Here is a 27,203-nt window from a genome sequence, read left to right on the forward strand (position 1 = left end):
TTTATCCAACAAAGTTAAGTATAATACTAAAAGGGGAGGGGTGGATATTTAAAGAACTAAAAGACTTTCAGATACCTATTATAAAAACAGCAAAACTTATGGGAAATTTTGACATAGAACACCTAGGAAAAATGTAAACTAAATATTGAGGATCAATTATAAGGAATTCCATAAGGTTTTGAAAATATTGTCAATTCTTTTATGACTATTGTTTTTATTTGGGTAGTTTGAAAGAAAGGCTGGAGCTGAGTATGATGAAATGATTCTAAACATATAAACATATTTATGTATATATATATGTGTGTGTGTAGATATACATAAAACTGTGTAGAGAGAGATAAAAAGGTACAATTATATCATTCAAAAGAGGCAAAAAAAAAAAAAGAATACAAAAGAAGCTGTAGGAGGGAGGGCAGATGACAGGTATTCCTCTGATCAAGACTATGTTAAAAAGGAAACAACACATGCCTTTAGAAGGGTGTAACGTCTTCTAAATTCAGAAAGAAATAAGAGGGCAAGGAGATGGGAAAGAGGGAGAGGATAAAGAAGAGATTCCTGAAGGGATGGGTAGTTAAAAGAATAAGGGGTCAAAGATAGTGGGTGAAAGAAAAGCAAAATAGTGAGAAGAGATAGGAAAAATAGGAATAGAGTGAGAAGGACAGAGAGGAAAAAATGGGGAAAAGGAAAATATACAATAAGCAATGATGTTAGAATGTTAATGGTATGAATTTGCCCATACATAAATATAAACATAAAACTTTTTGTTGAAGCAATATTATCATTCATGGACAGAGAAAATCAATATAATAAAAAATAACAATTTGACATAATGACAATCATCTATCTAATGCCATCCCAATTAAATTATTTTTAAAAATTACTGCTTAAAAAATAATAACAAAGTTTACTTAGAAAAACAAAAGATCAGGCACTTCAAAGAAACTGGAGGGGGAGGAGATGGAAAGGAAGCAGATTCAGTAGTATCAGATCTTAAACCATATTATAAGGTGAGAGCATTATTGAAGTATAAAATGGATAATTAATTATTTTAAATTAAAAGTTTCTCATACAAATAAAATCTATATAGCCAAGGAGAGAAGAAATGCAGGAAAAAAATAAGGAGAGAAAACTTTTATAGACAATCTCATAGAGAGAATGTTATTAGTATTGGAATATTGCTGTGGTCTAGGAAATGATGAGTTGGTTGGTTTAGGAAAAAAATATAGAAAACTTGTTTTTAATGAAAGAAAATGTTATTTCCCTCCAAAAAAAACAGATGACCATAGAAACACTTTTAGTACAGTCTTGTACATAATAAGTATGAGTATATTTGTTTATGTTTAGATATTTCAATGTGTGTAGATATGCTGAGGTTCTAGTGGAAGTGCAGAGAGTTGTGGCAATCCCCTTCTGGTCAGCGCAGGTTCTTTGTGAAAGAATCCAAAAACCTGATAAGTTTAAGTGGCAAAAAGGGAAGTTTATTGTTGGATAAGAAATCAGCTTTGCTAGGAAGACTGACTTCCAAGTGGCAAAATCTTATTAGGGAAATGGAGGCTGGCACTGAGAAGTGGGCAGGAGTCCTGGCAGCTATGCCAAAGAGGCAAAGCATACTACTTTGGACATTCTGCAAAGAATGAGTGAACAGAAACCTATTTTATGAGTAGATCTGGGGGTAGTTTGAACTGATTGTCAGACCAGGATTTCCCAATTGAATGAAAATAGTTTCCTGAATGAGGATGTGACTTCCCAAAAGATCAATGGGAGTTGATGTGCCCTTGAATGATACTGCTTATCTCACTCTGGGAGGATGTACCTTCTTTCTAGACTCTCTGGAGCCTGGGAGAACCTGATCTCTCTTCTTTTACAGATCAAAAAGGGACACAATTTCAGAGTGATAATTTTACAGATTAAAGGGAACATAGTTTCACACCCTTGTCAGATATGTGTATGTGTGTGTGTGTGTGTGTGTGTGTGTGTGTGTATGTGTGTATATATATATATAAAGATATATATACCTACACCTAATTGTAACCTTCTTTGAGGAGGTAGAGGAGGTGGGGGGCAGTGAAGTATACAGCAGAGAACAAAAGAAAACCTACAAGGAAGCAAAGATGAACAGTTATGAAAATAATCTGTCGTGTTTATTAAATAGGTTTTCTTTTCTTTTTCTTTAATAGTATTTATTTTTCTAACTACAGGCAAAGATAGTTTTCAACATTCACCTTCGCATAATTTTGCATTCCAAATTTTTCTGTCCCTTTTTCCCATCTTCCCTCTTCTAGACAGCAAGCAATCCAATATAATATAAACATGTGCAATTCTTCTAACCATATTTTCATATTCATTATGATGTGCCAGAAAAATCAGATCAAAAGAGGGAAAAACACAAGAAAGAAAAAAAGAACAAGCAAACAACAACAACAAAATAAAGATGAAAATATTTGATCCATAGTCTCCATAGTTCCTTCTCTGGATGCAAATGATTCTTTCCATCACAAATTCATTGGAATTGCTTTGAATCATCTGATTGTTGAAAAGAGCCAAATCCATCACAGTTGATCATCATATCATCTTGTTGTTTTGTACAATATTCTTTTGATCTGCTCAATTCACTTAGCATCAGTTTATGTAAGTCTTTTCAGGCTTTTTTGAAATCAGCCTGCACATCCTTCTTGAAATAGAAATGTATTGCTTTATAATAAATCCTGTCATGTTCTGCTGTGTATATGATAATGATTTTTTCTTTTATTTTGTATTTAGGTTTAAAATAAATTGTAATAATAATAAAAATTAAATATGCGAAGTGTTTTATGTGGCATTTTCTCACTTGAACCTCATATTATCCATATTTTATAAATGAGAAAATTGAGATTGAAGAATCATAGGATCATAGATTTAAAGCTAAGAAGAGCCTGAAAGATAATTTAGTCTAACTTATTTTACATTAGATGAAACCAAGACTTAAAGACTTTAATTTCTAAACCTAAAAGTCACACATGTAGTAAGTAGCAGTATAATCTAATCCATGTTTCTGCCTGCAAATTCAGCATTTTTACAAAGTACTGTATTGTCTCAAGTTCTAGTGATGTGTTAAGTGACTTGTCTAATGCCACAGAGGTGGTAGTATGCCAGGTAAAACATTCTCACAAGAAATGATTGTTAAATTTTCAGCAATTTACACCTTGAAAACTGGAAAACTACAGTGAATCAAAACATAATTTATTGTTTTGTTAATTACCTAGACTTAAGATGTGATCAAAAATAATGTTAACGATATAAATGAAACTTAAAAGTGTATTATGGAGACATTGTTTCCTGAGAGAGCAGTTGTTAAATACTAGTGTGCGCGGGAAGTATCAGAGGTTGTATTTGTATTTGAACTCCAAGTCCAGCACTCTTATACAGGTATACTCTTAAATGGAAATTGAGAAGTTTTACATATGAAAATAAAAATAAAACCTATTAAAAAGAGAATTGGTTGATATGAAAGAGTAATTCAGACTAAGCAATATGAGGAATCTGTGAACTTAACATAACTCTAAAGTCAGGAAGATTGGTTTAAATGGATATCCTTGAACAAATCACTTTTTTCCTCTAAACCTCAGTTTCTCTACCAGTTGAAAGGACTCAGTAACTTTGAAAATTCTTTCTAGTTCTAATTTTATGATCCTATAAATGTGGATTAAATATGTCAGGTTAGCAATATCTTCTTTCCTATAAAAAGGATAGCATATTACATGCATCAATATTCAATCATAGAATATTTATAGTAAACAATACAATCACATTTAATGTCAAATAGAAATCTCTATTATGGCACTATGCAAGGGAGGCAGAAAGTTGAGTAGAAATACATCAGCTCTGAGGGCCCCTTTACAGAAAGTGAATTCTTCTACTTCTCAGATATTAGCAAAAATAGATATACCAGAAGAAGGCAGAGAAAAGACATAGAGGTCTTTTATATATTGCACAATTATATTTTTTTAAGGTTTGCAAAACATTTTACAAATATCTCATTTTATCCTCAAAACAATCCCGAGCAGTAGGTACTCTTAGTATCCTCATTTTACAGATGAGAAAACTGAGGCAGGTAGGAGTTCATTGACTTGCCCAAGGTCACATAGTTAGTATCTGAAGCCAGATTTGAACTATTTTTCCTGACTCCAGGTCCAATACTCTCTCCATTGAGCCACTTAGCTGTCCAAGTCTTCTATTGTTTGTTGCACAGAAAACAAACTACATGTATGCATAACTTTAAATTCTAACACTGCAGTGTTTTCTAACAAATAGTTCCAGTCGCTGGAAAACTAAACACTTCACTTTCTTTAAATGCTCCAGTCCATTAAGTCCAACTATCCAAATCTATTTTAAGAAAAAGTTTTGGATTTCATGAGCTGACTCCACAATCGTTTCATCGCCAATTTCATCTCCTTGTTTCTGAATGTGTAAATGGTTGGATTCAGAAAAGGAGTGATCACTGAGTCAAATATGGCAAGAAATTTGTCCAGTGACAATGTGGGGAATGGCCACACATAGACAAAGATGCATGGACCAAAGAACAAAATCACTACAGTGATGTGAGCTGATAGCGTTGAGAGAGCTTTAGATGACCCACCAGAAGAATGATGACAGACGGTAGTTAAAATGATGATGTATGAGACGACCAAAATAAAGAAGGCACCTAGAGAGATGAACCCACTGTTGGCAGTGACTAAGAACTGTAGCTTATAGGTATCTGTGCAGGCAAGTTTTATGAACCGAGGAAGGTCACAATAAAAACTATCTACTGTGTTAGGACCACAGAAGGGCAATTTTATCACAAAGGCTAATTGGATCAATGAATGGATGAGCCCAATGACCCAGCCAGATATCAAAATACCAATGCAAATTCTTAGGTTCATAATAGTCAAGTAGTGGAGAGGCTTACATATAGCAATATAACGGTCAAAAGCCATAGCTATGAGGAGCACCATCTCTACACCACCTATGCAATGAATGAAGAATATCTGAGAAACACAGCCTCCAAAGGATATTAATTTGTGCTTCTTGAAAAGGTCACAAATCATTTTGGGGGTCACAATGCAGGAATCAATCATGTCAATGAAAGAGAGATTGGCCAGCAGAAAGTACATAGGAGAGTGTAGGTGAGACTCAGAGATCACTGTGAGGACAATAAGGAAGTTACCCAGCATGCTTGCCATATAGAATACAGTAGAGAACAGAAAGAGAAAAAGTTGCAATCCCCAAGAATTGGTGAGTCCAATTAACACAAACTCATAAACCACAGAGTGATTGGCTCTATCCATTGACTCAACCAGTAGGGTCAACTCTTAAATTACCTAAAGAGAAAAGAATGAAAAGAATCAAAAATATGGACACTTAAGTGGGGATTCTAAATAGAGGAAATATGGTCATACCTTGCAAGACAAATATTGTTCATTAATGTTGTCAATATTATAACTAGAGCAAATTTGTTTTGTTATTACTAGTTTACAAAACACTTTTACATGATTATCTCATATACATTAACTATAACATGCCACAATTCCCATTTTACAAATAAGAAAAATGGGCTTTAGAGAGACTACTTGGTTTTCTCACAGTAACACAGATCTTCATTGTTATAGGGAAGATTTGAATTAATGTTATATCCTGCCACTACTACTTTTCACGTCAAATTGCCTTTCAACATATGGAATTCAACTCACTGGTCCTGCACCTCTTCTTACTATACCCACTACTATCTGATCATACTTATCAACTATTCTATGCCACTTGATAATAGAAACTTCTCTCTCTGCTTGGGACCAAGTTCATAACAATTGCTAAGAATGCCATCATTATAAATCATGGTTGACACCTATAGAATAAAGCATAATTTCCATGGATTCATCCATTTATGGATTTTTTTAGAGCTAGAAAGAACCCTCTAATTAATCTAAACCAACCTATTAAGTTTGTAGATAAGGCTGGCATTCAGAGAGTTTGTCAGAAAAAAAACTTGTTATAATGTACTTACATCTTAATATGAACATTGACAAAGAGATCCCATTATACTTATTAAGTTTACTTTTTTATGTAAGTAATTGTCCAGATATTTTTTCTATCTGTCCATCTCAGTATTTTTAGTGCCATATTTATTTGAAATGCCCTATGCTACAGAGCTGGGGCTGACTTTTCAGAAAAAAACTGTCCTATATAAGTTCTTTAAAAATTATTAAGATGAGATACAAAGAGTTGAAAGGGATCTGAAATAATCTGTCTGCTTCAAACCAAGGTAATATTCAAATTAAGCCAAATAAACGATTAACTGAAACCACATTAAGGAAAATTCTCCTTTCAAATTTGAAATCTTCACTGTTTAATCCATTGGCATTATAACTGAGTATTCCTATTTTAAGAAGAGTATGTTTCTACCCATTAAACACTTGGCTTTCACCAAGTAAAATCTTTTAGTGGAAGACATCTATACTTGTTGGGCACTAGCTTGCTGTAAAATATAAAAGTGATTGCCAGAGGTACCCATGCCTCCTGTTTTTTCCCAGATCTTTCTAAAGCATGAATGAAATAAAAATAATCAATATCTAATTAAGGAGAGGAAATTTGGCTATAAGGCTAAGCCTAGGAAAACATAGATTTAAATCTTACCTCTGAACCTTAATAGATTTGTGATCATAAATAAGCAACACCTAACCCCTTGAATCTCAGATTCCTTATTTGTAAAATGGGGTTGATAACATTTACATCATAGAGTTCTTCAGAGGCTAAAATAAAATAGCATAGAAACATCAGAGATAGAAGAGACCAGACCTATGATCTCATTGGTTTTGGAACTCTTAATGAATAAACACCCTCTACCAAGTAATGCAAGTAAGCACTATCTCTGTAATTTGGAGTTTTAGAGAATTACCTAGAATACTAAGTGTTTAAATGACTTGCTGAGAATGACAGTACTATGTGTCAGAGGAGGAACTTGAACCTGCATTCTTAGCTCTCTATTCATTAGACCATGCTGTACCAACAATATCCTGACTATGTCTGCCCCACTACTAAAATGTTCTATAAATATTAGTATCCGCTATTTTTATTACATCTTATATTATTATTTCTATCATACCTTTATTATATATTATTTCTACTCCACCACCGTTCAAGTGTTGGACACATAGCAGCCATTCTTAAAGTAACTAGCCCTTTATACAGCATTATCTTCTTATGCCCAGTCAACCCAATAAGACTGCTTACAAATCCTTAAGGGTTTAGACTGTCTTTGTGCTTACTTCAATACTAACTTTTTATTGTCCACATTAGTATGAAGTGAATACCCTATAAATAATCAGATCAGTAGAGAAAGAGCTAAAGAAAGGTCAAAGATGAGGAGGGAATAGCAAACACAGTCAGAATCAGAGAGAGAAGGGAGATATGTAGATGGAAAAGGATGATATAAATTAAAATATCATCTCTCTCACCTGTTCTGTCACAACACAAGAGGTAGTAGCATATTAAAGAGTTGAAAAGTTCAGAAAAGTTAATCTTTTCTTAGAATATTTTTATCACTACTGTTAAGTTGCAGGTTTTTAGAGGGCAGATCCAATTTCAAATATTCTGCCTAATTCACAAATATAAAACTAAGTATTTATCATATAAGTCCTAATTTGGGGATTAGGAAAAAGTTGTCATCATAAGTATAATACTTGACCAGAGAAAGTATCATGTGTAGCTTTTTTAATGTAGAAAAAGTTGCCAATTAACAGCTTTGGGTTAGTGACTAAGTAAAACTATGGAGATTTAATAATAGCCATCTTATGATCAGCATGGCCTGGGATTTGTATCATAATATTATGTCAGTTTTCCCAAAGGTCAAAATGTTATAAACGTTACTAGGCAATAAACAAAAAAGGAGAGAGGATGGAGAGAAGGGGCCCCTGTAGGCTGATTGATTTTTGTGCTCTTGTTGAAAGAAAAAGGAGTTAGTTCATTTGATGTTAAATTAACCCTCCAAAATGGATGATGTAAGGGATTTGCTAAACTAATTGAGATACAAATTGAAGAACATGTCCCAAGAGTCTTAATGGACATGAGGCAGTTAAGTGGTATAAAGGGAGAATTTCCAGGCCCCTACTAGCTACCAATTCTTAGTAACTAATAAATATTAAATAAAGCCTTCAGATCTCTATTTGATAGAGACCAAAGCTCTCATTGAATGCATAGACCTCAAGGCCATTATCTCTTTCAAAGTCAGTCAGCCCTCAGGAACACAGGTAGCAATTCTGAAGATAACAGTCCACTTAAAATAAGCAAACTAATCTCCAACCATATTACTTACCCAATAGAATATCATCGTTTAAAATCTTGGGAAGGGAGGCAATACACCCATGAGTAATCAGAGTTCCTGACCCTGCCAAGAAAATGAGAAGGGAATATGAAGAATTGACAGTTGAGGTTTGTAAACTCTCTCATATTCTTGGGAATGTGATAAAAGAAAAAGAGATACAGAGCAAGAGAAAGAGACAGAGAGAAAGATAGAAGAAGAAGAAGAAGAAGAAGAAGAAGAAGAAGAAGAAGAAGAAGAAGAAGAAGAAGAAGAAGAAGAAGAAGAAGAAGAAGAAGGAAGAAGAAGAAGAAGAAGAAGAAGAAGAAGAAGAAGAAAGAAGAAGAAGAAGAAGAAGAAGAAGAAAAGAAGAAGAAGAAGAAGGAAAGAAGAAGAAGAAGAGAAGAAGAAGAAGAAGAAGAGAAGAAGGAGGAGGAGGAGGAGGAGGAGACGGAGGAGGAGATGGAGGAGGAGGAGGTGGAAGAGGATAAGGAGGAGGTGAGGAGGAAAAGGAGGAAATAGAGAAAGAGAAGGAAGAGGTGGAGAAGGAGGAGGAAGAAAGGAAAGAAGGAAGGAGGGAAGGAGAAAAAGAAGGAAGGAGGGAAAGAAAAAGAAAAGGAGATAAGGAAAGAAAGATGGAGGAAGAAGTAAAGGCAGGAGAAAAGGAAGGATGGAGACAGTGAAGGAAAAACAAGAGAAGGAAAAGAGAGGGAAGATGAAAGGAAGGAAGGTGAAGAAGGAGAATGGATAGAAATAAAGAAGAAGAAGAGAGAATTATAAAGCAAGGGAGAATAGTGAAGATTTATGTAGGGAACTAGATGAGTGAAGTATGAGAAATTAAAATTGGCCTTTCCCTCAAAGCCACCAAATTTGAAATCTTAGTGGATTTTCATTCATTCGTGCTAATGAACACACAGAGAGAGAAAGAGAAATATAGGAAAGGAGGGAGAGGGGGAAGAAGGAGGAAGGGAGAAGGAGGTGGAGGAAAGAGAAAGAGAGACAGAGACTGAGAGAAAGAGTCCAGATGATTCTGGGACTGGGAACTGGGGCTTCTTCCTATATCACTGCCCTTTCCCAGTGGCAGAACTTTAAGCATTCTCTTTCTCATTTCAACCCTGCCCTGATTCCTTTACACACTAAATAGAAACTTCCTAAGGAGCAGTTATATGGCATCCTGAGTAATCCATTTCTCCTCCTATAAGATAATTTCCAAGAATTTCTTCTCTGATGGGATCTTATCTTTCCTCCAAAGTTAGCATACGTTCAAGAAAATTTGTCTTACTTCTTTCCCTGGATAGATTTTATGATGCTCTCCTCAGGTATCATAAATATTAGTTACAATTCTAAAGATTTGGGATGCTGAATTAATGTGATAATGCCACTTCTCCCTTTATAAGGTTTGGCAAGAATATGTTTTTGGACAATTAAAAAAAAAAACAAAGAAGATCGTGTCTACAAATCAAAAAGGATTTGTCAACATGGCTTCATTAAAAACAGGCTATCCATTCTCCAATTGATAAATGGTCAAAGGATATGAACAGACAATTCTCAGATGAAAAAATTGAAACTATTTCTAGCCATATGAAAAGATGCTCCAAGTAATTATTAATCAGAGAAATGCAAATTAAGACAACTCTGAGATACTACTACACACCTGTCAGATTGGCTAGAATGACAGGGAAAGATAATACAGAATGATAGAGGGGATGTGGAAAAAAAGGGACACTGATACATTGTTGGTGGAATTGTGAATACATCCAGCCATTCTGGAGAGCAATTTGGAATTATGCTCAAAAAGTTATTAAACTGTGCATACCCTTTGATCCAGCAATGTTACTACTGGGCTTATATCCCAAAGAGATCATAAAGAAGGGAAAGGGACCTGTATGTGCAAGAATGTTTGTGGCAGCCCTCTTTGTAGTGGCCAGAAACTGGAAACTGAGTGGATGCCCATCAATTAGAGAATGGCTAAATAAATTGTGGTATATAAATATTATGGAATATTATTGTTCGGTAAGAAATGACCAGCAGGATGATTTCAGAAAGGCCTGGAGAGACTTACATGAACTGATGCTGAGTGAAATGAGCAGGACCAGGAGATTATTATATACTTCAACAACAATACTATATGATGATCAATTCTGATGGATATGGCCCTCTTCAACAATGAGATGAACCAAATCAGTTTCAATACAACAGTAATGAACTGAACCAGCTACACCCAGAGAAAGAACTCTGGGAGATGACTATGAACCACTACATAGAATTCTCAATCCCTCTATTTTTGTCTGCCTGCATTTTTTATTTCCTTCACAGGCTAATTGTACACTATTTCAAAGTCCAATTCTTTTTGTACAGCAAAATAACTGTTTTGACATGTATACATATATTGTATTTAACTTATACTTTAACATATTTAACATGTATTGGTCAACCTGCCATCTGGGGAAAGGGGTGGTAGGGTAGGAAGGAAGGTAAAAATTGAAACAAAAGGTTTTGCAATTGTCAATCCTGAAAAATTACCATGTATATATCTTGTAAATAAAAAGCTATAATTTAAAAAAATCTTTTGATGCCAAAAAAAAAAAAAAAACAGGCCATACTATATTATGTTCATGTCCTTTTTTTTATGAGAGTAACTAAATAAGTTGGATAAATGATGCAGATATCATTTAACTAAACTCTAATTTGATAAAGCATTTGCTAAAGTATCTTGCTGTGATTATGGATAAATGTTTGTTAAACAATAACACAAAAATCACTGATTCTGAACTGGTTAAATTGCTGGACCAAAGAAGAGTAATTGGTGGTTTTAAAGTGTGCCACCATACTTGGCCCTGTATTATTTAATGATTTTAACAGTGCTTACTATATTTCCATATTCAGGAAAAAGTATTAATATAATAATTGAATCAGAGTCCAAAAGCTCTTTTCAGGATAAATGGTGGGCTGAATCTAACAAGATGAAATTTAATAGAAAAGATAAAGAGGATCACCGAAGACAAAACAGACTATTTTGATTACATAAAATTTGAGAGTTTTTACTCAAGCAAAACCAATGAAGTTAACATAAATAATACAGGTAAATGAGAGGGGAAAACTTCACAGAAGATCTTATTTCCACATATATAAGGAACTGGTTCACATACATAAGAATAAGAACAATTCCCCAATTGATAAATGATAAGACTGTAAGTAGGCAAGGGCAACTAGATTGTACAATGGATAGAGTGCCAAGTCTAGAGTCAGGCAGATTTTCTTCCTGATGTTAAATTTGGTTTCAGACACTAACTAGAAGTATGACGCTGGGCAAGTCACAAAACCCTTGCCTCAGTTTTCTTATCTGTAAGCTGGAGAAAGAAATGGCAAAGCCATTTGGAACTATGGCACCCAAATCACTAAACTTTGCAAGTCCTTTCATCATCCATTGATACTACTACTAGGCTTTTATCTCAAAGAGATCAAAGAAAGAGGAAAGGGGTTTATATTATAAACCACTTTTAGTATTTCTTTTTTTCATAGTGTCAAAGAAGTAAAAACTTTAAAAGTGCCTATCAAGTGCAGAATAGCCAAAAAAAATCATGGTATATAAATGCAATCAAATACTATTATGCTATGAGAAATGATGAAAAAGAGTTTCAGAAAAACCTGAGAAGACTCAAATGAACTGATACAGAATGAAGAGAACAGAACTAGAATCATTTGTGTATATTTACAACGTTGGGGAAACAAACTTTGAAACACTTAAGAATTCTGCTTCATTAAATGACCATCCAGAATTCCAGAGGACCAATAATGAAGATTGACAGAAATATGATGAACTCATGTTGCTGAATGAGACATAACTTTTTAACATGAACAATATGGGAATTCGTTTTGCTTGATTAAGTTTATTTTTTCAGAATTTTTGATTTTCTTTTTTTTCCCCTCCTAGTAGGAGATCTAAAAATGAGGGCAAAAGAGTAGAGAAAGGATTACCAAAAATAAATAAACAAAAAAAAAAAAAAAAAAAAAAAAAAAAAAAAAAAAAAAAAAAAAAAAAAAAAAAAAGGACAGAAGGAAGCCAGGAAGGAATAACATATAAGTTTTAAAACATAACAGTTTTAAAAGCTAAAGATTAAATTTGTTATACTTTTTTTTAAGCAACTTTATATAGCAGTTTTATAGCTTTATATATAATCCCCTCCTGTTCTATGAAATATAAGAAAATGCTTATTTAATTTGGTGTTTAAGTTCAGAATTTGACACCTAATTTTTAATTATAAAAAAAAAAGAAAAGGAAAACAGTGGCCAATGGACATGTTATTATTTAAGATACCCGTGATGTGAAAATTAATGAGGTACCAAATGCTAGCAATATGGGCCTTCAAAAGCTTTAACTATAGCTAGTTCTTGTTCAAAAGAGTATGGCTCTTTTCTGCAATGATAAACTTATGGAAAAAGTACACAAAGTCCTGGAACAAAGAAAAGAGCAATATGGCCTGACAAAGAAGAGATAACCCAAACAGCAATACTGGCTGTTTTGGTCTCTACAATGAACATTTTTATAGATTTGGGCATTTCCATATAGGGCTTGAGATGAACTTGAGATAAGTGAATGTAAATTTGTGCTTCTAGTGTCCATTATCTTACTGAGATCATTTCTGATTGTTCCAAACCTGATAGTTAAATTTCCTCTTCTACCTACTTCTACTGGGTTTTGCATAGTGGATCTCTGGACCTTACTTGACTTTGTTTCTAATTGTTCCTCATAACATTCTCTTATTTCAGTTTAAGTAACTTTCTAGCTCTGTACCTAAAACCGCGGGTCAACCTACCTGTATTTCCCTATCTAAGAGTAAAAAGAAGTTCCATGGTATCATGGAAAGAGCAAACAAAGGCTGTGGGACAGAGGGCATACATTCAAGCATTGTGTCTGATATCTATGACTTCATGACTTTAGGCAAGTCACTCAATCTTTCTGGGCCTCAGTTTCCTGATTTGCAAAACAAGAAAGTTGAATTAAATGGCTTTTGTGGTCACTTTTAGCCATAGATCATAGGATTTAGAGATAGAAAGGAAGTTAAAAGCCATTGAGTCCAAATCCCTCATTTTATGTATGAGGAAACTGAGACACAAAGAGTTTGAATGATGACTATTTAGCAATTATCCTAAATGGAACTTAAACCTATGTCTTCTTGATTCCAAGTCTAAGACTCTATTCAACTCTGATCTAAAATCCCACAATCAAAATTGGGATTACAGACTGTTGGGTTAGTGGACACAGATTATATTTCTCGGTTTTCAACTATATCTAACAATTTTACTAGCTCAATGCAATTATTAGCTCTAGATAGGAGCTATATTCTGGTATCCTTGTTAGAAAACTTGACTAACAAAAATCACATAGATCGTCTTAGTGTGAATTTGGAACACAGCATCAAAATAATTGATTTTGCCTTTTGCAATGTAGCCATAACATCACAGACTAAAACAGATGACCCAAGGAAAACAAAAAGGGCTTGTACCCTTGGAAGACTAGAAGTCAGATGCCTAAGAACCACAGATCACCATGATTTTGCTACCCTATCATGGACACATTGCTATTAAGCTCTCCAGGTTTCTGCTTGTACATTTTTATATGTGTCTTCCCACCATCACATAAAGTCAAAAACATTTATTATGCACCTGTCAGGCACTGTATTAATCTCTAGGAATGCTAAGACAAACAAACAAACAAAAAAAGATAGCCCATGCCCTGAAGAAATTTCTATTCTACTGGGGGTAAGATAACACATAAGACATTAGTAAAAGGGAAAAGAGGAGAGTATATATCCATAAATAAACACCAGAAGCAGAGTCTAAAGAGGCGTATAGGATTTCTGGCCTGGACACTTTATCAAAATGGAAATTTTAAAAGGAATTCTCTTGTGGAAGGAAGGAGACATGAATAGAGGGATCTTGTAGGTGAAAAGGCAGCTAAGCCATGGTAAGAAGAATCAGAAACATAGCCAGGAGCTAAGTAAAATACACTACTACTATTTCTATCCTGCTCTTTGTATAAAGTATGCCCTCATTTCAAGTTTCTGGTACAAAGTAAAGTAAGCAGAGGGGGAAAAAAAACGCAATGATTATAACTATGTAAGTAAAAAGTACAACCATAAAATAATCAAGAATAAATATTGCAAAATTATAAAGAATAAGTTTTCCTCCAAAGAGGAAATATAAGAAGAAATCTACCCAAATCTTTTGCAAAAGGTTAAGTGGGGAAGAGGGAAAGTTTAATGAATATGGAACATTGCCTTTATTGTCAGCTTTTTAATGTGTTGATCATTTTGTGTTTTTTTTTTTTTATTTTCTTTTGCTTTTAGAAAATTGTTCATGAAAAGTGGTTCTCTTGAATAGGAAGAAGACATGAGGGGATTTAAGTCATATAAAAACAAAGATTAAAAATAAAAATTTATTTTTAAAAATCATGCTTCAGCTTTCAAGTATGTCATTAAAACTGGAGATAGAAATTTAACATGTGGGAGAAAACCTATAAACACAATTTTATCTTTATAACTTAGGAATATCTTTCATTTAGAAGTGTTATCAAATCAACCAACTTTATTACAATTGTCTGAGTACAGACTTAGATTTCTCTTTTTTTAAGCTTTTTTATTTTCAAACATATGCATGGATAATTTGACAACATTGACCCTTGCATAGCCTTCTGTTTCAGATTTTCTCCTCCTTCCCCCAACTCCCTCCTCTAGATGGCAAACATTCAATATATGTTAAACATTTAAAAATATATTAAATCCAATATGTATAAACATATTCTCTTCTGCACAAGAAAAATCAGATCAAAAAAAGAAAGTGAGTAGGAAAACAAAATGCAAATGAACAACAAAAAGAGTGAGAATGTTATGTTGTAATCCACATTCAGTTTCTATATTCCTCTCTCTGGGTGTAGAAGGCTCTCTTCATTACAAGATCATTGGAACTGGTCTGAATCATCTCATTGTTGGAAAGAGAATTGATCATTGTACAATATTGATGTTGTTGTGTACAATGATCTCCTAGTTCTGCTCATTTCACTTAGCATCAGTCCATGTAAGTCTCTCCAGGTCTCTCTAAAATCATCCTCCTGATAGTTTCTTATAGAACAATAATATTCCATAACATTCATATAGCATAGCTTATTCATCCATTCTTCAACTGATGGGCATCCACTCAGCTTCCAGTTTCTTGCCACTATGAAAAGAGCTGCCACAAACATTTTTGCACATGTGGGTCTCTTTCCCTCCTTTAAGATCTCTTTGGGATATAAGCCCATAGAAACACTGCTGGATCAAAGGGTATGCACAGTTTGATAACTTTTTGAGCATAGTTCCAAATTGTTCTCCAGAATGGTTGGATCCATTCACAGTTCCACCAACACATCAGTGTCCCAGTTTTCCCACATCCCCTCCAACATTTGTCTTTGTCTTTTCCTGTCATTTTAGCCAATCTGAAAGGTGTGTAGTAGTATCTCAGACTTGTCTTAATTCTCTGATCAATAGTGATTTAGAGCACCTTCTCATATGATTAGAAATAGTTTTAATTTCTTCATCTGAAAATTATTCATATCCTTTGACCATTTATCAACTGGGGAATGGCTTGCATTCTTATAAATTTGAGTCAATTCTCTATATATTTTAGAAATGAGGCCTTTATCAGAATTTTTAAATGTGAAAACGATTTTCCAATTTATTGCTTCCCTTCTGGAGCATTGTCTGCATTTATACCAGATAATTACCTGTGTTAGTTTTGTTTGTACAAAAACTTTTTAACTTAATATAATCAAAATTGTCTGTCTGGTGTTCAGTTATGAGTTCCAGATCTTCTTTGGTCACAAATTCCTTCCTTCTCCAAAGATCTGAGAGGTAAACTATCCTATGTTCTTCTAATTTATTTATAATCTCATTCTTTATGTCTAAATCATGAATCCTTTTAGATCTTATCTTGGTATGTGGTGTTAGGTGTGGGTTGGGCACTAATTTCTTCCATACTAGTTTCCAGTTTTCCCAGCAGTTTTTATCAAATAATGAGTTCTTATACCAAAAGCTGGGATAGATTCCCAAATATTTTAAACTATCAACAGGTTTTTTTAATGGGATTTCTTTTTGTATCTTTTGCTGCTGGACTTTGTTGGTAATATATAAAATTGTTGATAATTTATGTGGGATTATTTTGTATCCTGCAACTTTGCTAACGTAGTGAATTATTTCTAGTAGTTTTTTAGTTGATTTTCTAGGGTTCTCTAAGTATACCATCATCTGAAAAAGAGTGATAATTTGGTTTTCTCATGACATACTCTAATTCCTTTAATCTTTTTTTTCTTCTCTTATTGCCAAAGCTAATATTTCTAATACAATATTGAATAGTAATGGTGATAGTGGGCAGCCTTGTTTCATTCCTGATCTTATTGGGAATGGTTCTACTTTATCCCCATTACATATGATGCTTGTGGATGGTTTTAAATAGATACTACTGATTGTTTTAAGGAAAAGTCCATTTATTCCTATACTCTCTAGTGTTTTTAATAGGAATGGGTGTTGGATTTTATCAAATGCTTATTCTGCATCTATTGAGATAATCATGATTTTTGTTAGTTTGGTTACTGATATAGTTGACTATGCTGATAGTTTTCCTAATATTGAACCTGCCCTGCATTCCTGGTATAAATTCTACTTGATCATAGTGTAATTATCCTGGGGATGACTTTCTTTAATCTTGTTGCTGATATTTTATTTATGATTTTTGCTTCAATATTCATTAGGAAAAATGATCTATAATTTTCTTTCTTTGTTTTCACCCTGCCTCGTTTGGTTATCAGCATTATATCTGTGTTATAAAAGGAATTTGGTAGGATTCCTTTGTTTCCTATTTTTTCAAATAGTTTATATAGAATTGGAATTAATTGTTCTTTGAATGTTTGGTAGAATACACATATAAATCCATATGGCTCTAAAGATTTTTTTCTTAGGAAGTTGGTTAATAGTTTGTTCTGTTTCTTTTTCTAAAATGGGGTTATTTAAATAATTTATTTCCTTTTCTGGGCAATCTATATTTTTGTACATATTCCTCCATTGCATTTAGATTATCAAATTTATTCACATATAGTTGGGCAAAATAACTCCTAATTATTGCTCTAATTTCCTCTTCATTATTGGACAATTCTCCCTTTCATTTTTGAGATGAACAATTTCATTTTCTTCTTTCCTTTTTCTAATCAAATTAACTAAAAGTTTATCTATTTTGTTGGTTTTTTCATAAAATGAACTCTTAGTTTTATTTTTTTAATTCAATAGTTTTCTTATTTTCATTTTATTAATCTCCCCTTTTATTTTCAGAATTTCAAATTTGGTATTTAATTGAGGGTTTTTAAAATTTGTTCTTTTTCTAGTTTTTTTAAGTTAAAAGCCCAGTTCATTGATCTTCTCTTTATTTTATGCAAGTAAGCATCTAGAGATTTAAAATTTCCACTTATGACTGCTTTGGCTGTATCCCACAAATTTTGTTATGTTGTCTCATTATTGTCATTCTCTTGAATGAAATTATTGCTTGTGTCTATAATTTGCTGTTTCATCCATTCATTCTTTAGGATTAGATTATTTAATTTTCATTTAACTTTTGGTCTATTTTCTCCTGGCTTTATATTGTATGTGATTTTTATTGCATCATAATCTGAAAAAAATTCATTTACTATTTCTGCCTTTCTGCATTTGATTTTGAAGTTTTTATGCCTTAACACATGGTCAATTTTTGCATAAGTTCCATGAACCACTGAGAAAAAAGTAAACTCCTTTCTATCTCTATTCAATTTTCTCCAAAGATCTATCATACCTAACTTTTCTAATATTTTCTTTACCTCCTTAACTTCTTTCTTATTTATTTTGTGGTTTGACTTATCTACTTCTGAGAGAGCAAGGTTGCGATCCCCCACTAGTATAGTTTTGCTCTCTATTTCTTCTTGCATCTCTCTTAACTTCTCTAGGAATTTGGATGCTATACCACTCGATGCACATATGCTTAGTATTGATATTGCTTCATTATCTATTGTATCCTTTAGTAAAATATAGTTTCTTCCTTATCTCTTCTAATTGGACCTATCTTTACGTTTACTTGATCTGAGATCAGGATTGCTACCCCTGCTTTTTTTTTTTTTTAATTTCACCTGAAGCATAATAAATTCTGCTCCAGCCCTTTACCTTCACTCTGTATGTATCACTCTGCTTTAAATGTGTTTTGATAAACAACATATTGTAGGATTCTGGCTTTTAATCCAGTCTTCTATCCACTTTTGTTTTATGGGAGAGTTCATCCTATTCACATTCACAATTAAAATAACTAATCTGTGTCTCCTGTCATCTTATTTACCATAAGTTATGCTTTTCTCTTTCCTTTCCCCCTTCCCTCCTCCCTAGTATTTTCCTTTTGATAACCACCTCCCTCAAATAGTCCTCCCCCTTTAGAGCCCCTCTCCCTTTTCACACCTTTCCACTAATACTTGTTTTCCCTCTCTTTTCCCCTCTTCCCTCCCACTTCCCTGTAAGGTGAGATAACTTTCTCTGTGAAACCAAATATGTCTGATATTCTCTCATAGAGTCAAATATGATAAAAGTAAGATTCATACAGTACTCATCTCCCTGCCTTCTTTCCCTCAATTATAATAGGTTTTCTTTGCCTCTTTGAGAGATATAATTTCCCTTTTTTTAACCTCCTTTTTCCTCTTTTTCCAGTGTGATCCCCTTTCCATCTCTAGTTTCAAATTATACCCTCATTCTCTAAATATACCCACAACAGAAATATAGTTCTCAAGAGTTCTTTCCTTTTTACCTTTTTATGCTTCTCTTGAGTTCTGTGTTTAGAGATCAAATTTTTTGTTCACTTCTGGTCTTTTCATTGGAAATAGGCGAAATTCACCTATATCATTGAATGCCCATCTTCTTCCCTAAAAGATAATGTTCATTTTAGGCAGATAGCTTATTGTTGGCTGTAATCCAAGTTCCTTTGCCTTTCATAATATCAGATTCCAGGCTCTTTGATCCTTTAAGGTGGAAGCTGCTATGTCCTGGGTAATCCTAATTGTAGCTCCTCAGTATTTAAATTGTTTCTGGCTGCTTGCAATATCTTTTCCTTGGTGCAGTAGTTCTGAAAGTTAGTCACAATATTCCTTGGGAATTTAATTTGGGGGTCTCTTTTAGAAGGTGATCGATGAATTCTTTTGATGACTATTTTACCTTCTAAATATTCTAAATTATATTCTAAAATATCAGGGCACTTTTATGATTTCCTGTAAGATAATGTCTAGGTTCTTTTTTTCATCATGGCTTTCAGGAAGTACAATAATCCTTAGATTGTCTCTCCTAGATCTATTTTCCAGGTCAGTTGTTTTTCCTAGGAAATATTTCATATTTTCTTCTATTTTTTTTTCATTTTTTTGTTTTTGTTTGACTGATTCTTGAAGTCTTACTGAGTCGTTCACTTCCATTTGTTCAATTCTAATTTTTTGTGTATTTTTTTTCAGTTACTCTTTTAGCTTCTTTGTAATTGGCCAATTGAACATTTTTGTTCATTGCATTGTTTTTCCATTTCACAAATTTTGTTTTTCAGTGAACTGGGTGTCTTTTTCACATCTCTTTTATAGGGTAGTATATGCTTTTCCCATTCCTTCTTATAATGATCTCACTTCATTTCCCTATTTTTCTTCTAACTTTCTTTTAAGATCCTTTATGCAATTTTGCAAGAAGCCTTGTGAAATGGGGAAAAAAGAAAAAAGATTCAAAAAGGGATAAAATGGGTTGGCAGGCTAAAGAACATGACAATAAGAATGATGGGAAGAAGGGTCATGACACTGAAAGCTAAAGAAGAGTGTAGAATGAAATTTAGCATTTCTGAAGAGGAAGTTGGAATCACAGAGAATTATTTCCTTCATAGGAATGATTATAACCTGTTATGGGTCAGAACTTGAAACAAGGTCTAAGTCAGTGGAATTGATAGAGACAATGGTTATTTAGCATGGTGCTTAATAGTTCTCTAGTTCAGTACATGTACTTAGTACTTACTATAATTCTACAAGATTTACATCTTTGATAAGAGACCATACAAGCTTGGACAAACTCAGCCAGAATCAGAACTGGAAGACAAAGACCATGGTGGTGATCCTCCTGTCTCCCCCACATAAATCAAGACACCTTCAGGAGGGCCTCAAGAAGCTGGCAGAAGCAGAGAAGACAAAGGACTGGCAGCAGGAGCTTAAACTCTTGGAACCAAGGAGAGAGATAGACTTTTAAGAAAGCTAACCAGGCCCCAGGAAAGGAGACAAGACCTAGAAAGAGACAATAAAGGATTTGGATTTTAATCTCTGGCTACTCGTGTGGTGATTACTGAACTGAAACGAAGGCTGCCTCCAGAGACCCCAAGAAAACCTCAACAGAGAATATTACATTTTAGAGAAGAATATTACAATAACCATACAAAGTCTGTCAGTTTAAAGATGGCATGAATGTCATGGTACAAATCCTGAAGAAAGTTTATTGTCAGAGCAATAAAATTTAAAAAAAGAAATATGAAGCAAAATTCTTAAGTAAAGGATGATGCCTCCAAATGCTCTACCTAAAGATATTTTTCTATGCCTTTCTGCTCTTCTTAATTTATATGAGGACCAAAATTAATCTCAGTGTTGAGAAAACTAGAGGAAAGGAGATTAGAGCCTCTGACATTCCTTAGTGATTTGTGGAAGGGAAGATTCTAAAAATAGTTCTGAAGGGGAAAAGTTTGATAGTGAAGCATTAAATGGGAATTAAAGAGTTTCTTAGCTCTCAGTCTGATCAAATGTGATAGCAGGTACCCTCTCTATGATGTTTAGGAAAATAAGATGCTTGTTTTTTTCCCATGTAGTGTAGGAGTTCTTAAAATGAGTCTAGGATCTCTTGAGGATCCCTGAGATCCTTCCAGGTATCTAGGAAGTTAAAACTATTTTCACAATAATACTGTCATCTTTATTTCTAATGTAGTAAATACTGTTGGTTAAAATTCACATAAACAAAAGTTTATTGGGGGAAAGATCCTCAATAACTTTTAAGCATGTAAAAAGGTCCTGATATTAAAAAAATATTTGAGTACCACTGGTACAGTAGAGAAAACAACAGACTTGGAGGTGGGAAGATCCAAGTTCAAATTCTACCTAAAATCCAGCCAAGTCATTTCACCTTTCTGTGATTCAATTCCTACATCTATAAAATAAGGGGGTTTGATTTTCTGTCCTTAAAGATCCCTGCCAATTATAACTCAAGAACCTTTTAAAACAGATCCTACACTGCAGATATTATTAGGAATATTCATGGTTAAGGATAATATGTCAAATGAACTGAAAGGTAAGTGCAATAAAAATGCTTGGGCTGAGGGGAGAGAAGGGGCACAGTAACTATGTTGAAGAAAAAGAGTACTAAGAAAAAAGAAAAGTTGCTGCTTGATATATATGGGATCATTATTGTGGACAACAGAAAAAAGGCAGAATTGCTCAACTTCTATTTTAAATCCATTTTCTCTGTCAAGAAGAATGATCTGAAAAAGATAGAAAAAAATAGCTAGTAAATCATTGAAATTCAAGGTTTATGTATGTCAAAATGGACCTCTTCAGTTTGCTACAGCTTATGCTGGGTCCAATTCCCTGCAGTCCACTCCTACCTCTTCCACTAGGACACTAGGGTAGTCAGGTAGTACTGATAGAGCACTGGGCTTGGAATCAGGAAGAGTCATCTTAATGAGTTCAAATCTAATTTCAGACACTTACTGGCTATGTGGAAAAATCATTTAACTTAGTTTCCTGCTCATTAATATGAGCTAGAGAAGGAAATGACAAACCACTCTTATCTTTGCCAAGAAAAGCCCAAATTAGGGTCATGAGGAGTCAAACATGACTAAAAAACAAACTATCACCAGCAACTTTAGAACTGGGGGAAAAAAAATCTAGAATCAGCAACAGGTGGCATTAATCACAGAGTACCATCAAGAGTTTTGAAACTAATGTCTTCCTATCCTCACTACCATGCAAAGCTATGGAACAACTATGGCTTTTGCAATCATTAGAAATTTGGAATCAGCCACAAAGGAGAACAGGATCACCAGTAACTCTGGAAGGTTATTCCAGCTATCATTGAGAGTTTAATTTTTGCATTTGCACTTGCTACCCCTTTTCTCTTTTTACCTAGGTACATGGGTATATAAAATAGGTATACAAATCAAACATTTACTGATAATAAACCATAATTTCATGAACCCCACAGTCAGTTACATGACCCTATATGGAGTATTGACTCACAGCTTAAAAAGCTGGGATGCAGGCAATTTGTCCAGAATTACATTACCAGTAAGTATCAAAGGTAGGATTCAAAAACAGGCCACTTGTATATGTCTATGGATACTTCCATCTTTCCACAAATTTTTACACCATAAAAATTAAAATAAATAATGAAAATATAAATAAAGGACTCATTTAAATGGAGATTAAATAATGTGATTTTAAAGAATGAGTAGGGCAAAAAACAAACCATAGAAGTAAAACATATTAAATAAAATTACAAAAATAAGAAAATATTCAAAATGTATGGGATGCCCTCTTGACAGAAATAAAAAGGTAAATAATTGGAAGAATATTCATTGTCCATGGCAAGGCATTGACAATATATAATAAAAATTATAATACACCCTAAATGAACATATAGTCAGATATATTCTGATAAAGCCTTTTCTCCAAAAAATATAGAAAATAGACACAAATCTATGAGATCATTCCATTTCCCAATAGATATGTGGACAAAGAATATTAACAATTAGTATACTTTAAGATGGTCAAAGACAGAAAGAAAGTTTCCCATATATTTCAAAGTACTCATAACATTACTTTGTTGTAAAAAAAAAAAAATCACTATGTAAAGTTGTAGCACATTGGATCATAAGCCTATAAATTTAGACTTGAAAGGGACTTTAAAGGTCAAGTTCAGCTATTCATCTTTCAAAATAGAAAAGTAAGATCCAGAGGGGTTAAATGATTTTCCCAGGACCACACATGAAGTAAAATATTTGAAGTGAATATCTGACATCAACACAGGTATTCCTCACTCTGAGCTGCCAACTATCCACTTTCACATTTGATTAGGAAATATATGAATAAATTATTATATGTAAATATGATGGAATATAATTGTTCTATAAGAAACAATTAATATGGAAAATTAAAAGAAACAGTAATATATATGAATTATTGCAGAGTGAAAAATGCAGAAGAAAAAGGACAATATCCATAAAAAGTATGAGAATATATGAAAACACAACATGAAGGCAATAAATTGTAAATAAAATTTAATAGCCAATATTGATTTTAGAAGTCAAGTCAATAAACCTACAAGTAAGCATTTATTAAGTGATTACTATGTATCAAGCAAGCAACTAGACGACTAAGTGGACAGAGAGCTGGGCCTAGAATCAGAAAAGATGAGAGTTTAAATCCAATCTCAGACAGTCACTTGCAGTGTGATCCTATACAAGTCATTCACCTTTTGTTTGTTTAATGTACTGGAGAAAAAAATGGCAAACCACTCCTGTATCTTTCCTAAGAAAATACCATGGGGGGTTTTCAGGTCATAAAGACTAGGACACAACTTAACAACAACAGCATGTATCAAGAGCTATTCTAAATACTGAGAATTCAAAGTCAAAAAAATAAAACAGCCCCTGTCTTCAAGGAACTTATATTCTTTAGGGGAAGAGAACATGTAATAGATAAGTATATAAAAACAAATAGAAAGTAGATGAAAGGGAAGGGATAATATCCCTTCCCTTTCATCTACTTTCTATGTGTTTTGAGTCAAGTGTTAAAAGAAATCAGAAATTACTAGGAGGTAGAAGTAAGGGAGGGAAAGAATATCAAAAGATACAGAGGGAAATGGAGTATTATATATGAGAAATGGTAAGAAACCAAGATTGGCTGGACCACAGAACACATAAATAATAAGACCAGAAAAGTAAGTTTGGGTCAGGAAATAAAGGGCTTTAAATGACATAGGGGCAGCTAAATGGCACAGTGGGTAGAGTACCAGCCCTGAAGTCAGGAGGACCTGAGTTCAAATCTGGTCTCAGACACTTAACACTTCCTACCTGTGTGACCCTAGGCAAGTCACTTAACCTCAATTGTCTCAGCAAAAATAAATAAAATTTAAAAAAAAATTTTTTTAAATGACAACAGAGATAACATTTGATTCTGTCAAACTCCCCATGTCCAAATCACCCCTCTTTTTATTACTAAGAAACACTCTGTTTTCCAGAGCTAAGCCCCAATAAATAAGCTATGCCCTGACCTAGGCATAAAAGCAATCCTTGGTGGTCACCATCTAAATAAACTCAAGCACAATTTAAAAAAAAAAAAAAAGAAAGAAAGAAATTGTTTCACATCAGCACCAGGTGTTCTCTAAGCTCTGGCAATCAACTGCAGAAACAATGTTCCAGTCATGAAACCCTGCTATGAATCAAACTTCTCTTATTGTTGCTGTTGCATTCATTGTCAAGGCTACAGCTCATTGCATAGCATTTGGTATTGAAATTTGACCATATTACAATGGGTCTATTAGTGCCAGAGGTAGCCCCAGCACATGTAGCTAGTTTCCCTCCTCCAAAGAAATAAAGAAATTTGCATATGACCACTATTAGCTCTTTGGTTTTATTTTATTTTTATTTCTTTAATAAAACTTGTGTGAGTTCTCTGATTTTTTGGGGGGAGTCATTGCATAACCTTTGTTACTCTTTCGTCATTTTTTTCAAAGGTGACAATCCTAGAAGTAATAGCAAGACATTAAGATTTATTAAGTGGAAGTCTGACATGTTCAAATCTGAACTTCTGGGAAATAATGTTGGCAGTTTTATGAAGAATAAATCACAAAGGGAATAGATTTGAATGAAGCAGGGAGACCACTTAGGAAGCTATTTCAATAATCCAGGTAAGAGTTGATAATGGTCTGAAATAGAGTTGGAGCTCTGTAGTAGTAAGAAAGGGGTAGATATGATCAGTATCATGATGATAGAAAATATAAGATTTACAACCAATTTTATATAGAGGGTAAACTAGTGAGAGGATTTGAGAATAACACCAATGTTGAAAAATCTGAGTTGTTAGATAATGGCACTTTCTACAGAAGTGGGAAACTTGAAAAGAGGCATGGATTGGGGAGGGGGGGAGAGCTAATGAGTTCCTGTTTTAGACACTTTGATTTTGACATGCCTGTAAACATCCAGTTTGAAAAATTCAGGAAGCAATTAGTGATGTGGGACTGTAGTTTAGGAATGGATAAAACTGGAATCATCTGTTTAGAGATAAAAATTGAACCCACAGGATGAATTCACTGAAAGAATGCAGAGAGAGAAAAGACCCTGGAATAGGACTCAGAAGGGACTTTGGTAGTTCCTTCATGGGCAGTTGACCACAGGGAACAGAAAAATAGAATGCAGTTGCCCAACCAAACATGTGCAAGAAGTTTGAGTTGTGTTAAATGTTTCAAATTCTGGGGACCCAGCAAAGCTTTCTTAGTTTCAAAGTTTTGATAAATTCCAACCAATGGTTAGGGAGTAACCTCCACTGGAAGGAGATAACCATTGCCTTATTGTATAAATACCCATCACAAGCTACCTCCTCTGACCAACCAGTTCCCTGATGCTGGTTAGTTCCATCTGATTTTATGCCAATAAAACCCCTTTCTTTTAGAAACAGATCTGGCCTCTTTCGAAATTCCTACCAATCAAATCTGTAATCCCACTGCAGTTGCAGCAGCAATAATAGTAAAAAGCATTTAGGTATTACTTTAAGATTTGCAAATTATTTTTTAAATATTACCTCATTTTATCCTTACAACTCACAACTACATCCAGGTAGATGCTATTATTCTCCCCTTTTACAGATAAATAAACCAAAACGGAGGTTAAGTGAATTGCTCTGCCTTGAACACAAGTGTTTCAGGCTAGATCTGAACTCAAATTTTCCTGACTCCATGGCTAGCCTTCTATCTCCTGAGCCACCTAGCTACCTTAAACTGTTAGTGATATATTTGGAGATTCAACTTGAAAACTGAAAAAGAGTGGTAAGACAAGTAAGAAGAGAACTATAAAAGTTTATTTCCTCAAAAAAGCTAGAAAGGAGAAAGTAACCAGGAGGGGAATGGGAACATTCTAAAACAGCAATTTGCCTCTCAGGACATGAGGCAATATCATCCTGAGGGAGTCAGAGAACCTCAGAGAGCTCAATTTTCTCCCAAGCAGCATAATTACCTAAAAGTTTAAAAAAAAATATAGGAAAAACTTCCATAGATGCAAAGGCAGTTAATTAGTAGCACTGGAGAGTAGTGGTGACCAAATGATGCTACTAAGAACAGCAGTTGCCAATGGGATATCAGTATGTGGTGGGATTTGTCTCAGAGCATTGTGTTGATTTTCACAGGATAACCAAGGGAGAAAATGTTAATAGGTCACTTGGGAATGACATCCTTACTAAATTACTCATTTGTCATTCTCTTTACCTTCTTAGAATTATCTATTTGAGCCTTAAAGTAATGTAGGGGGAGGAAATACCACCATGTTCTCGACACAGGTACTGCCTTGAAATTCTTTTGTAATGCCGATTAACAACAGCCAATCTAGGTAGAAAAAAAAAAAATGAAGTTTCAGATTTGAAAAAAAGTGTCTATTGTAAAACTGCAATATGGCTTCAAAGACTACCAAAGATACCCAAATAAGTAGTAGTCCACCAAGACAATTGGGGGTTTTGTCTTTATCAACATAGAATAAGAAGAAGAAAAGAAAAGTAATAAAAAAAAAAAAAAAAACAGGTATTTGAGAG

The 27,203-nt window shown here is 33.9% G+C and overlaps 1 protein-coding gene across 1 annotated transcript; it reads right to left on the reverse strand.

Annotated features, from left to right (window-relative positions):
• Positions 1-4,367: 4,367 nt before the first annotated feature.
• LOC100919631 (olfactory receptor 4F3/4F16/4F29-like) lies at positions 4,368-5,321 on the reverse strand. The gene has a single exon (XM_003755743.2). The coding sequence runs from the start codon at positions 5,304-5,306 to the stop codon at positions 4,368-4,370; it is 939 nt and encodes a 312-aa protein (XP_003755791.1). The 5' UTR covers positions 5,307-5,321.
• Between the last annotated feature and the right edge of the window lie 21,882 nt (positions 5,322-27,203).

Source organism: Sarcophilus harrisii, chromosome 2 (genome assembly GCF_902635505.1).
Source record: "Sarcophilus harrisii chromosome 2, mSarHar1.11, whole genome shotgun sequence".
Classification (NCBI taxonomy): Eukaryota; Metazoa; Chordata; class Mammalia; order Dasyuromorphia; family Dasyuridae; genus Sarcophilus; species Sarcophilus harrisii.

Excerpts from the sequence above, each read along its gene's own strand:
- LOC100919631 (XM_003755743.2), bottom strand. The coding sequence starts at position 5,306 with ATGGATAGAGCCAATCACTCTGTGGTTTATGAGTTTGTGTTAATTGGA.